At 47.5% G+C, this 13,176-nt stretch overlaps 2 protein-coding genes across 2 annotated transcripts; both read left to right on the forward strand.

The window, feature by feature from the left end:
• Positions 1-1,580: 1,580 nt before the first annotated feature.
• LOC119445084 (ubiquitin-conjugating enzyme E2 Z) lies at positions 1,581-2,576 on the forward strand. Its single transcript, XM_037709408.2, has one exon. The coding sequence runs from the start codon at positions 1,667-1,669 to the stop codon at positions 2,546-2,548; it is 882 nt and encodes a 293-aa protein (XP_037565336.1). The 5' UTR covers positions 1,581-1,666; the 3' UTR covers positions 2,549-2,576.
• An 8,173-nt stretch (positions 2,577-10,749) lies between these two features.
• On the forward strand, positions 10,750-12,215 carry LOC119446296 (protein D3). The gene has a single exon (XM_037710695.2). It carries the CDS (start codon positions 10,904-10,906, stop codon positions 11,579-11,581), a length of 678 nt encoding a protein of 225 aa, XP_037566623.1. The 5' UTR covers positions 10,750-10,903; the 3' UTR covers positions 11,582-12,215.
• Positions 12,216-13,176: the final 961 nt, after the last annotated feature.

Below are 13,176 nucleotides of genomic sequence, written 5' to 3' on the forward strand. Positions count from 1 at the left end.
ACACGAGCACGCAAAAACTGTTTGACGTAAGCGGTCTTTTACCAAGTTCAAAGACTTTTTTAATGAAGAGGTGCTGCGCAGCAGACATACGGCACCGACGATCTCTGTTTAGTGTTTCCTTCTGGACACGCTACCGAAAGCGTGGCGCTAGCGTTCGAAACAAAATCGGCCAAAATAAACTGATGTATCTCGGAATATGAAGTGAAAACTTACTGTATTACACGCTTTTCAAATAAATTTAACAACGCCATATTAAGAAACGTTAATGTAAAGATTTTTGCTGTTTTTCTAGCCCATGCTGCCAAAAAAATAGTTTCGCCCGCAGTCACACGACAGGGAGGGATTTCTTTCTTTTCTTTTTCTTTCTTTTTTTTTTTCAGAAGCGATCTTTTCTGGAAGTGTACTGGTACGCTGTATCCGTGCGGCGCGCGTCTGTAAGCGTCATCACGTGACGCCCCCGAACCGTTCGACCTGCTTACGAGTACAGAAGAAAATGAGCATTACTCGGTTTACTACACCTTCTGCGAGATATAATATTACTTTTTGATGATGAGCCTAGGCGAGAGAAAAATACTCATTTGTTTGCTAATCTTGTTTAATATATGATACCCCCACATGCCAGGCGCGGCCTTCGCGCTGGTGCCGCTTGATAGATAGATGATAGACTAGATAGATAGATAGATAGATAGCATAGATTAGATAGATAGATAGATAGATAGATAGATAGATAGTCGATAGATTAGCTGAAAGATAGATAGATAGATAGATAGATAGATAGATAGATAGATAGATAGATAGATAGATAGATAGATAGATAGATAGATAGATAGATAGATAGATAGATAGATAGATAGATAGATAGATAGATAGATAGATAGATAGATAAACTTTATTAGAAAATAATCAAGTGGCGAAACGCCGCTTGGTAGCGCAGCGGTTCCTATGGGAAGCGCCAGAAAGGAGCCGGCATACATGACTCAGACATGAGGCGTTTCGGCGTGGCAATACGGCGTGTCGCTACATTTGTTCAATGTAGTTGAAGTTGAACTTTGCGAAGAAATACAGTGGTGGTCCAGTTACTTTTGTGCTTCAATGCATAAAACGGCGTTTTGTTAAATAGAGTCGGCATTCATCTTGAGATAGGTACAACCGGAATTCTTTCTTTTTTTTTTTCTTAGCTCAATCCTATTAGATTCTGTGTTTATTTATATAATCTTCATTTGTTTTTAATATTGATTGTTCATTTAAAAAGAATTCTTCAAATTTCGTATTTTTTTTTTTTTACGAGCCTCGATCCTTACACTTAGCTTGTGTATCCTACCGTCATTTCAATGTGCACCGTTTCTAACAGTTATTGCGCCATCTGCCTTTTTTTTTTTTTGTCTTTTACTTGGCGTTTCTTGTTTTCTTGTTTTCAAATATGAATTTTCTTTAGCATTCCCACTGCCGCCCGATTCTTGGCCTATCCCCCTTAGTGGGTGCGAGCCATGCCAGAGGTACATCATCATCATCATCATCATCATCATCATCATTTGTGCACTCGATTGTTGGACAATCCTCCAAAGTGGGTACCTGCCAGAGCCACATCAGGGTCTATACTGCGCGCGGCGAGGTTTCCAAACCGGACCTGCCGCAGGTTGGGGACCTCGGAAGAAGCAGGGACGGAATGCAGCGTGTACCGCTTGCAGCCACCGCTAGGGCTTCCGCGGGTGAACCTGCTGCGCTGCCGGCACTCGGGCCCCTACCAGCAGCCTCAGATAACCCTGCGTTACCCAAGAACGAGCAGCAGCCGTCGCCGCAGTGCCTGCAGAGGGTTCAACGCGATCTCGCGGAATTCGCCCGCCATCCGCCGCCGGGTGTGTTCATAGAGCCCGAGAAGGAGGACATCACCACAATCCACGCCATCATAGTCGGGCCTGACGGCACGCCGTACGAAGGGGGCTTCTTCCACTTCGTGCTCAAGTTGCCTCCCGACTATCCCGTGGAACCGCCGCTAGTGCGCTTCATGACAACGGACGGCGGAAGAGTGGGCTTCAACCCGAATCTCCACGCGGACGGCAAGGTGTGCCTCAGCTTTCCGAGGCCGCCATGGAGTGCGGCGCTGTCGCTCGAGTGCGTGCTGGTTTCGGTTCAGTCGCTGCTTAACGAGGACCCCTCGGCGAATCAACCAGTATTTGGACCCTTTGGACAGTGGATTGGAAGGTTGAGAGGCTACAAAGACAACCTGCGCTACCAGACGCTCAGGGTCGCAGTGTGCGACGCGGTCCAGGCCTGCCTCCTGGGCACCGCACCGTATCCGACAACCCTAAGGGAGGCAGTGCTGGCACGCTTCGCCGAGAACTATGCCAAGTACGAAAACGCAGTCGGCGACACCCCCGTTACGTCGCTACTGGGCAGTGTGCTCGGTGCGTCGAATGTCGAGTACGAAAAGTGCCAAGGGCTGCTCGAGCGAGTGCGAGACTTGTACGGCCGGATCTTGAAGACGCAAGTTCTGCAGACAGGGAACCGTGACAGCGCGAGGACGCGTCTCTCGGCTTTGAGTCCGTGAAGCAGCCAAGTTTCGATGATGGCGTGTACGGTGCAGGTCTCGGGTCTCCTGGACTGGACTCGGTTAGCAAACTGCGCATACTATGGGAAGCGTATTGTAATTACGACGCATTATTCCCAACAAAAATTAGGAAAATGCATTTTTCTTCTAATATATATGCGAAGAAGTAACGCGACAGTTTGCGGATTATTGCGCGCAGCAAGTCTTGCACCGTTGCGAACGTTATCGGTTGGAGTGAACCGTTCAGAGATATATATGCACGCGAGCAATCTTGTTTCCAGAAGTACGACAGCGTGACCTAACGAATTTCAAAGCATTTTCTCGTATAGGCCATTTGGGCGCGCGAAAAGTTATCGAAACTCACTAGGTTTAACATTTAGTTCCTTTAGAATGCAATGTAGTCATTTACCATTAAACAGTTAACTATGCATACCCGACTAGACGTAGTCAAAAAAAAAAAAAAATCGTCGGCCCTTCCACTCCGTGAAGATGCATGGTTAACCAGCGAAGCTGAAACATGCGGCCCCGGTGTTTATCACTGGGTTAATCCCGACAGTTCACATAAGTATTAATCAATTATGAGGTTACACACAGGTTCGGCTGCGACGGAGAGAAGGACGTGACTGACGGTATGCCCGCAGTCCGCTGCTGTCGCTTGCGTGCGATGTCTCGAGTTTGCTCGGCGGCGTGGTTAGCAGCATTCGCGCGCCACTGACGCTTGCGATTCTTCGAAATTGCTTCAAAATTAAATCTGTCCGTTACGTAAGACAATAAATGGCTCACACCCCCGTAAACGCCGCCCCCCATTACGACGACAGAAGTGAAATTCTGCGCTGGAATGATGAGCGGCAACGCAGTCAGCTGTGAAAGCAGACGACGGCGACGATCGTGGGAGCAGTGGCACGAGCATGAGCCAATGCTGATGATGATAGTTTTCTGTACACAGGCGATTTCACCTAGCCATATACGATTCCGCCTAGCCATATAAAGCTTCGCTTTAATAATAATACCCGACGTCACGCCTCGAGCTTCAGGGTGCGTGCGAGAACTTCACAGCGGCTATCACCATTCACCACACCCGTCTTTCGTTTTCTTGCGTTTTCTCTTGCTTATCGAGCCTCCTCGGACTTACAGTATAAGGACGGCCACCTTGCGGTTTTGCGAATAAGAATGTGCTCTTATTAGCCACAGTGTCCCTCTTAACATCGGTATGTTGTCTATTCACGCAGTCATCATTCGTCATCCGTCTATCACTCTCGGTCCGCGCTCGCCGTTTCTCCCTCCGCTGTTTCTTGAGAGAAAGTTCGGATGACGATGATGATATATGCTATAATAGCGCATGTGAACTGCGTACATACTGTGTACTTGTCCTGTGCATGGTAAGCTACTGAATGCGCACGCGTCTCTCTCCTTGCTCGCAGTGCACTTTTGATTACCGTTCAACGTCAGTGTTCACGCCATCACCAGGATAGCGATCTGTTTTTTTCAACGTCCACTAGAAAACAGTGATTCACCTATTCGCCCGCGAGTTATAATGTGATAGCAGGACGTATCAGAGCTGTTATTAATTCCATCGCAAAATGGTTAAAATGGAGTTCACTGCAATTTTTATTCGCTTACAGAAATGCGCGTTTGGTTTTTAGAAGCCATACGTCTGTGAGGGAGTGACGCATCTTCTGAAGTATACGTCCCTCTCCAGTCGACGCCCAGGGTCAAGCTCGTTGTTGCAACAAAGTCACGAAGCCGCACGGGAGTCCGGCGGTGCGTGATGACGTGTTCACTTCTGCGTGCTGTAAGTGTGTGCTTTATGTTGGGGCATATAGTCCTGGAGCATCGAAGGGGAACAATAAGACTCATTAAGTATTCTACGACTTCCGCTGCATGCCGCGGTCTCGCGTCGCAGAACTCGGGAGACGCTAAGTATAGCTACTGGTCTTCCGCGTCCCATGTTGTGCTTATGCTATGGACGGCGGGGTCCTTGACGGGAGTCTATAAAAAGGCCACCGGACTTCTGATTGTCAATAGCTCGCTCGCGGAGCGCCAGATTCATGTGCCAACATGCCCGACTATAGACGAGAAACAAAACGTGCTTCGGAGGTCTAATTTGAGTGAGATACGTGTTATGCGAGACATCCCATCTCAATCGTCTCCTGCTTACTTTTCTGCCTGCACACGCAAAGTTTTCTGCTTATTTGTATAGATAAATCATTGGTGACTGTATTTCAGAGGAATTATATAGCTGGGATCAAGCATTACCGCTTTGGGCTTGATCCATACACGCAGGCTTCTCATATAGGCCTGTGTTCCATGGTTGCTAAAGGTGCGTGAATGTAGCAGCCAAATAATTAGGTCAGATATGTGACGCCGACAGCTGAGGCGTATATAAATTCGAAAAAAAAAAGACTCCACCAGCCAAGGCATAGTATAGATGCAACGAATCCGAGTCTGAGGCTTTCACTATCCACACTAGAAAAAAAATGTGTTTTCTAAATTCTGAAGAACTCGAATTATAAACAGAACAATAGCATTCCGATTTATACGCATTCCTCACTATGATGAATGTTAACTGAGACTTGCGCCCCGCCAATGTTTCATTCATTCACAATACTGCTACTCTTATTCGAGAGTGTGGTAGTTCACAGTCTCGAAATATCGTCTCAGAACGGGAATCGAAAAAGTTAAACGATGAGTTTAAGAATATAAACTGTGGCATGTTTCCACATGACGACAGCCAAATTGGTTTACAATTTTTTTATGAACAATGAAACGCGTGTGCACGTGTATCAAATTCATCGTACAATAGTAAGAAGACACGGAACTATAGCACTTAACGCGTTAGAGTTAAGACTTGATCAGACTGGTAGACTGTACGGTCAAAAGCCAGTCTACACTAAAGTTTATCTATATGCCGGCGGGAGAGGGCCAGCCGGACAAAGTGTTCGTGCATGGACAATGGGCCACGTGCGTGGCATGTCCTCAGGCAAAATTCAACATAACTTTCCTATAGACTGTCCAGGCGACAGTTGCTGGGATCTAAAAGACGTCCTATGGACGTATATAGCATTTCTCAGCTGAACTTTAATTAAGCCAAGTTTGGCTATAGGACGGACGGACATAATACACACGCACAAAAAGGGGAAAAAAAAAAAAAAGTCAGTTCGGTGCTCTTAACTGCATGCAGACGCAATCACCAATATGGCCTAGCTAGGGGGGCAGATGTATTTATTACGAAAAAGTTATTTTGACAGGCCTTCATTTCAACTGTATTATGCTATACGAGCGCTCGGATAGTAATGGTGTGTTTTTTCCTAAAAGTGAACGAGCGCGCACGCATGCGCAAACGCGTTTACGCATTCATGCGTATACGTGCGTATGAACGTATACAAGCGTGCGCGGATGTGCGTGCAAACACTATGTGCGCAGACATTTAGGAACCTCAATTCCGAGTTCTTTGTTGCCCCGCGCGTGCTTTCAGCCTCGTTCTGTGGCCTCCCCATGTGAACAGCTGCCCGCCAATGCTCGAAGTGCAAGTTGTGCTAACAAGAAGAGCACGTACGTGCGTTCGCTCGCGGTGTTTACGTACTATGGGATGCGCCCCGCCTGACATGGCCAGACCAACTAGCGCCCATCACGCACCAATGGTGCGTTTCTGCGCGCCTGATTACACGCTGCTGCCGAAGCATACGCCCGCAAGTCGTGACTGTATACACTGTATAGAACGGCTCCTGTAACTTTCTTTCAAGTGATTCTGTATTTTCCAATATGCGCTGAAACGCTGGTTGCAGTTCCCCGTCTAGATGTATTCTTTTTTTTTTTTCGTTGTCGTTATTCTGAAGTGTTCTTCTTTGTTATCCGAAAGTGTTTTTTGTAATCCTGAACGTTTCTTTTTCGACCCGTATTAGCCATGCATGTATATTCAGAATCAGTTATGTATGCAGCAGTTATGCACCAGCATGTATTCTGATGATTTTCGAGCCATGAACCATTTCCTTGGTGCCGAGTGGTACCGTGGTATAGGAAAGGGAGTGGTGCTGCTCTATCCTTAAAAAGTCATGTGCCGTACACGAATTATGTCGGGTATCGCAGATGCCGGCTTTCACAGGGACTGCAGAAGCACTTTTTTTTTTCCGAGCAAAGAAAATGGACTCCTTCGCCCCCAAGGCGAAGCATCGAAAGCGATAACAAAGTTTCGCATTGCTCTGAAGCTCCTCGGCATGTTAACTGGTTCCGCTCAGACCACTGGGTCTCTTCGATTGTCCGCCCCTGACAGTCCTGGACTGCCCGAGGTGGTGATACACAGATAAGGCGCGAATTAGTAGTAGCGACAGAAAACTTCATTTGTTGTTTTGTAATGAAGTCCCAGAGGGTGAACCAGGGCCCAATTTGCTGCTGCTATCCGGCTAGCCCGGTCAATCAGGTATCGCTGGTCGTCCAAGGCTGTGCTGGAAAGAGCGGCTTCCCATTGGGATGGGGAGGCGTTGGGTATTCCAGGTAGGCCACGTGGTTTGGAGCATTCCCACGTAGGATGGTAGAGGCATGGTTGTTCTCCACAGAAAGGACATTTATCGGGGGACTGGGTAGGGTAAAAAGTGGGGCGGAGAGCAATGCCACGCTGCTCTATAGTTCAGTGTTTGCAGCAGTAGCACGGTGTTGCGGCGGCATCTAGCATATATTCGGTGAATGACGACTGTTGCCTCTGAGATACTGGTGCACATCTCTGCGCCTTTTACCCGTCATCTTTATTTTTTGTTTATGTGTGTGTGCGTACGCGATTAGACATACGACACACAAGAGGCTTCAGACAAGACTATACACGAACCAGTGCAAGAATTAAACGTAATCCGCCATCAAGTAATATTTTGGGGGATCAGACATCTCGGAGGCACATATGACACACAATATGATTCAAACATGACGCTTCACGAACTATTGCGAAAATAATTGCTATCGCAAGTAAAATAGCGTGTGGGTGTAGATTTCCGTGGTTTTTCATCCTCTCACTACGCCGCTTCCAATGGTGGGGCGTGGAACCACAGACCCAAAACAAAGTCGCTCAAGCAGATGTCACTTCTAGTAGGAGTCCCAGCGAACAAGACAGGTGAGCCTCAGCCGACCATAGCCTCAGGTATTTCTGTAGAAACGGTTATACGAGCCAACAAGCGTCTTCTCGGTGGACCTGCGCGTGCAATCACAACCGCAAGTCACCGTGTGACCGCAGACCCAAAGCAAAATCACCTCAAGCACCGTCTTACTTCTCGTAAGAACCCCAGGGAGCAAAACAGCGCTGTTGCAACCAAGCATGCAAGCAACGGCAAAACTCCGAATACTAGAATAGAAGCAATTTGATCGGAACGCCCAGCACGTACGCCTAAGAGACGGCACGCTGTGCAATCATTCAATGAAAGACGCTTGTCCACGCCCCATTGACTCGGGGAGACGTATTAGGAAACCACGCCCCACCGAACAAAACAAGGTCATGCTTTCGGCAGTTCCTTTCCCACCCCCGACGATGGTCGTTAATTAATATACACCCGCTTTGGTGGCTAACTGGCTATAGCGTCGCACTGCTGAGCTCGAGGTCGCGGGTTCGAACCCGGCCGCGGCAGCCTGATTACGGTGATGGGGGTGGAATGCAAAAAAAAAAAAGAAAAACGCTTGTGTATTGTGCACTGAGTACACATTAAGAAAACCCAGGTGATCAAAATTAGTCCGGAGTGCCCCACAACGGCGTGCATCATAATCAGATCGTGGTTCTGGCACGTAATGCCACATAAGTTTTAATTTGTTGGGTACATATTTTGAGGACGTGCTTCCTGTCCACATATATAAAAAAACCAAATTGGTGAATTTATTGCATTAACCTGCATATGAAAACATGCGCGCACACACACACACACGCACACACATGTACGCAGGGGGGTACCCACGTACGCATATTTTCAGTGTGCAGACCTGCAAAGCAAAAAAGAATTTGTGAAACAGGCTTCTCCCCATAAGACGTGTCATTGCAGAGAAGCCAGCTTTGAAAAGCACTGTCATTACGAGCGCATGCATTATTTCAATTGAAGCCGTAGCAGGGGGCTCTTGCTGAATTTTGTGCAACTGGAATTCTTTAAGGTTCATCCAAATTTGATGAAACCTGATGTGGTGTTGTGTCGCATGGCTTCAGTGCACAGCATACCCTCGTAAAGTGTGTTTCAGGACAGCCGCGGTTCAGCACTCTCTGATTGGGCCGTGGAATTGAGGAGTTCCGACAAACAGTAAAGTGATTCTCTCCTTACCTGATTTACACGATGGTCAGACTCGCTGACACGTTAACCGCACTGAGCCTCACGTTTCTCAGTAGCACAGGATCACGCCACGCATAAGGTCTCCGCAGAAGAGCTGCTCCTGGCGTAATTCAGGAAGGAACGTTAACCGTAAGAGCAAATACGGTTTGATAAATATTGCAGTGGCAAATCGGTTAGGTGAAACAGAAGATTGGACAAACAGGCGGAGAGGGGAGTAGGCGCACGAAATAAGGCACGCCAGAGTGTCACAGTTGTTTGCACAACCCCGTTGATCTCGGAAAGCTGCGCAGAAGGCCTTGACAGCCTTCTGTCGTGGAGGCTGGCAAGGCAACTGTCACGGCATATTTCCGGTATTTCCGGTAAGTGACCGGTCCATTAATTGTTTTATGGCACATCTTTCAACCTACTAATTATAGCCGCCGAGTTCGCAAGGCGTATCCACTTGGAACGAATTCTCAGGACTGAACCAGTTTCCAGATATTAATTTTCAAAGTGCCCGACGAAATGCATGGGCGTTCCAGTTAACTTTTTGAGAAAAACGCTGCTTTATGCATTGAAGCACTTGCATGTCGTCGGACGCCTTGAAAATTAATATCTCGAAACTGGTTCAGTCCTGAGAATTCGTTCCAAGTGGATACGCCTTGCGAACGTGGCGGCTATAATTCGTAGATTAAAAGATGTGCCGTAAAATAACGAATTAAAAAGTTAATTTGCGTAATTATGTTAATTATTCAATTAGGCGTTTTGATTTCTCGTGGAAGTAATGGCCGCCTCACCGAGTAGTTAGATAAAGTATTATAATTGTGCTATCTGCCACAGGCAATTTTTAATGTGCTATCTGCCACAGGCAACTTTTAAAAATTTGGCGGAGCTAAAATGAAACACCCTGTATAACACAAAACAGCAGTGATCGGAGCGGTGCGTCCTTTAAGTCTACGACACACCTACAGAGTGCTCTTGTCGCATTGCGCGTTGCACGGCAAACACAACTTCCTCGTACGTTTGGTTGCCTTACACGCAGAAACGAAACTGCCGCGTCGACCTATTCCACTTTCCCTTTTACAGGTTTCAGTCGTAGTCCCTAGCTGCTCGGTATAAAATTACGGCCAGGGCGGGTATAATTTGCTTCCCCAACGCGCCATTTGAGAAGCCGAGTGTATCGAGAAGACTCAGTGTAAATTAGGTAGTGCCTAGAACATGCGGGTAGAAACATTTATATAGCAACGAAGCTTCTACAGCGCTCAAACTTTGTGCAATAGAACGACTACATTGAACACACGGCCGTGCATGCAGCACCTGATTGCCAAGTCACGAAGGGGTCTTTCTCTCTCTCTCTCTCTCCTTGCGTTTAATGTTATCTTTTTAGATGGTACGTGCATCCCTAATTCAGTCTCCACTGTATGTGCCCGACAGATTCGCGGCCAAGGACGGCAAAAAAAAAAAAAAAAAAAACGACGAGACGAGACGGAATTCACGTACACGCCCCTTCATATCACGAACAAGCCCGCAAAGCCAGCGTTTCCCGTCAATCATCCGCACATTACAGCTGTTAGAGGCACTCATTGAAGCTATAGCGATAGAAAATTAAGTGACCGGTCTAACAAGCGCGCCTCCTCCTCTTCCTCTTGCATCACCTGGCAGTGGAGAGAGTAGTCTAGACGCACAGAAAAAAAAAAAAAAATACAGCTAACACAGCCGTCCTAAGCCATCCCCACCGCAGCAGCGCCGTCGTAGTTGAGTTGTCAGTCGTGAAAGGCCGCAAGCAAAGAAAAAAAAATTAATAAAAGCGCTCGCCAGCGACACACAAACACAAGAGGCACGTGACGGAGACCGGCTTTTCCGGCGGCTATCGTCGTGGCAACCGCCGCCGCGCCAGCGGGCTGGGAAGCGCTTATATAAAGACGCGAGAGGGCGTCGCAATCACTGACTGTGCCCGCGCGCGCCTCTGAGGATCGACGGAGAAGAGTTGGCGAGTTGGGTTCGAGTTTCACTACAACTTTCCGCTTTGCGCGAGCGCTGTGCCAGGCTGTGTCGTTTCGCGCGGAGTTCACACACACACACAACGATGCAGTTCGTCCAGCGGCTTTCGCCCGTGCTTCTTCTCCTGACGCTGTGCGACATCGTTCGAGCGCAGGACTCCAATATGACGAACACGACGATGGTTCAGCCGATGGCCGCGCCAATGCCGATGAACCAGTCCGCTGCCGCGTCCGGACAGCAGCAGCAGCAACCACCGTCCGTATGGACGACCGAGGAGCTGGTCACTGACCTGTCGCTTCCCGGCGCGCCGAACGCCACGCTCGACGTCAGGTACGACGGACCGCTTCAGGTGACGCTGGGCAACAAGCTGACGCCTCAGCAGGCTAGCGCCGCTCCGACCGTGTGTCTGAACGCCAGCGTCGACTGCGAGCCGCCGTTCGCGCTGCTCATGGTCGATCCGGACGCCACGAGCCGTCAGAATCCGCAGTTCCGCAGCTGGCTTCACTGGATCGTGGTCAACGTCAACGCCACGGACAAGCTTCACGAAGGAGACCAGGCCGTGCCGTACAACGGCCCTGCTCCACCCAAGGGTTCGGGTCCTCACCGGTACGTGTTCTTGCTGTATTGTCAGCGTGGCAGACGACTTCAGGGATCTGAGCTGGCGCCCGAGAAGCGGAACAACTTCAACCTGGCCGACTTCGTCAACAAGACAGAGCTCGGGGTGCCTCTTGCCGGAAACTTCTTTTTCGCCGAGAATCCGTGAAGAGTGTCTTTCTTTCTTTCTTTTTTTGGCATGCTTCAAACGGCCGCCGACCTCTCTTTCTGGAAAGTGCGAATATGTGGTGCTACGATGCGAACGCTGATCGATGAATGGACAATTCAAGATGTCATGTGAAAAGTCCTTAGAAGCTATAGCAGTGCATCGAGTTAGTATAGTCAGCCGTCTACGTTCGGTGTAGATTACGCTTTCCGTCGTTTTTCGGGCACAACTTCGAGAAATACTGACGGACTGCACAAGAGCGCTCACTGTGATAACTATACCTATATACAATTTACACGCTCTCATCCCGAACGCCCTCTTGTTTTATGTTTCAAGCAATCGCACGTTTCAAGCAATCGCGTTTCCTTTCCTGCAAGAATTTCTATACACACTCCTATTACAGACAGGCAAACGTTGTGCCGTTCCTCGAGGCATTCACGTGCCTGTCTCCATTTATTCTTTTTTTTTTTCTTCGTGTTCAAATTTAAGGTGCTACTAATAAAAAAAAAAACGCGTGTTCTCCGCTTTGCTTGAAACGAACTGCTACTTTTGGAAAAAAGCTATGACATTGCGTTTTGGATAACGCTGTAAAACGAAAAGTCAATAAAGTGCTGGTGCACATAATTTTCGTATGAGAGCATGTGTGTGACAAAGTGTATTTCTTCCACTCTGTATATAATTAAGCCACAGAGTTTCGGTGACAAACATCATGGTATGAACACTTTACCCATATGGTTATTGCATATCGTATTCGATAGAGTTCGTGGTCGGGTTATCATTTGGTAACATATATTCATTAATAAAACACACACAAAAAAACAGCGATCGGCACAAGACTGTGTGTGGGGCATTGTTATTATTATTTTTCTTTTCGTTTTGCCCGAACTATGTTTTTCGTTTTAACGCGTTCGGGTAGTCGAAAAATATGCAAACAAGGAGTGGTGAATATTTTGTAGAGGTTACATCACCGTGTGCGACGTGCAGTGACAAGTTCACGAAAGTTGTCACACTTATTAGCCGTGAAAGCATCGGACCAACCAGTCAGCTAAAGAACCGGCAAACCAAAAATGATACAGTTAAGAAAACATAACCGTAAACTAAGATAGAACGATTTTGAAAACATAAAATATAATGCACGTTATAGTGTTGAAACACTGAAATTTGAAATCGAATGGGAATATTCGAGAAAAACAACCTCCGAATCTTTTATCATTTGTAAACAAAGTGAAATACAAAGTACGCTTGAAAATCATCTGGTAAAAAGAGACATTGATAAAGAAAATATAGAAAGGAAGAACGCAAAATAGAGTTATTTATTTAGTTCATATAATGCATGTAGTGGGGCCTTTCGCAACTGGACGCCCAGCCAACTGGAACTAGTAAATGACAAGAACTGCTTTCAGCTGTCTGGATCACCATGACAATGACAGGAAGAAGAAGAAGAAAACGTTTATTATCAAAAGCATTTTGGTGGAATGATCGGAGCCCCTTTAGTCCAGGGCCCCACTGGCCTCGGCCGCCCGCTTGACCTGTTCTATGAAGGACTGTTGTCCCATCAGGTCTGAGCTGGTTAGCTGTGCCTCCCATTGCTCCATTGT

The sequence above is a fragment of the Dermacentor silvarum genome, chromosome 3 (assembly GCF_013339745.2).
Source record: "Dermacentor silvarum isolate Dsil-2018 chromosome 3, BIME_Dsil_1.4, whole genome shotgun sequence".
Lineage (NCBI taxonomy): Eukaryota > Metazoa > Arthropoda > Arachnida > Ixodida > Ixodidae > Dermacentor > Dermacentor silvarum.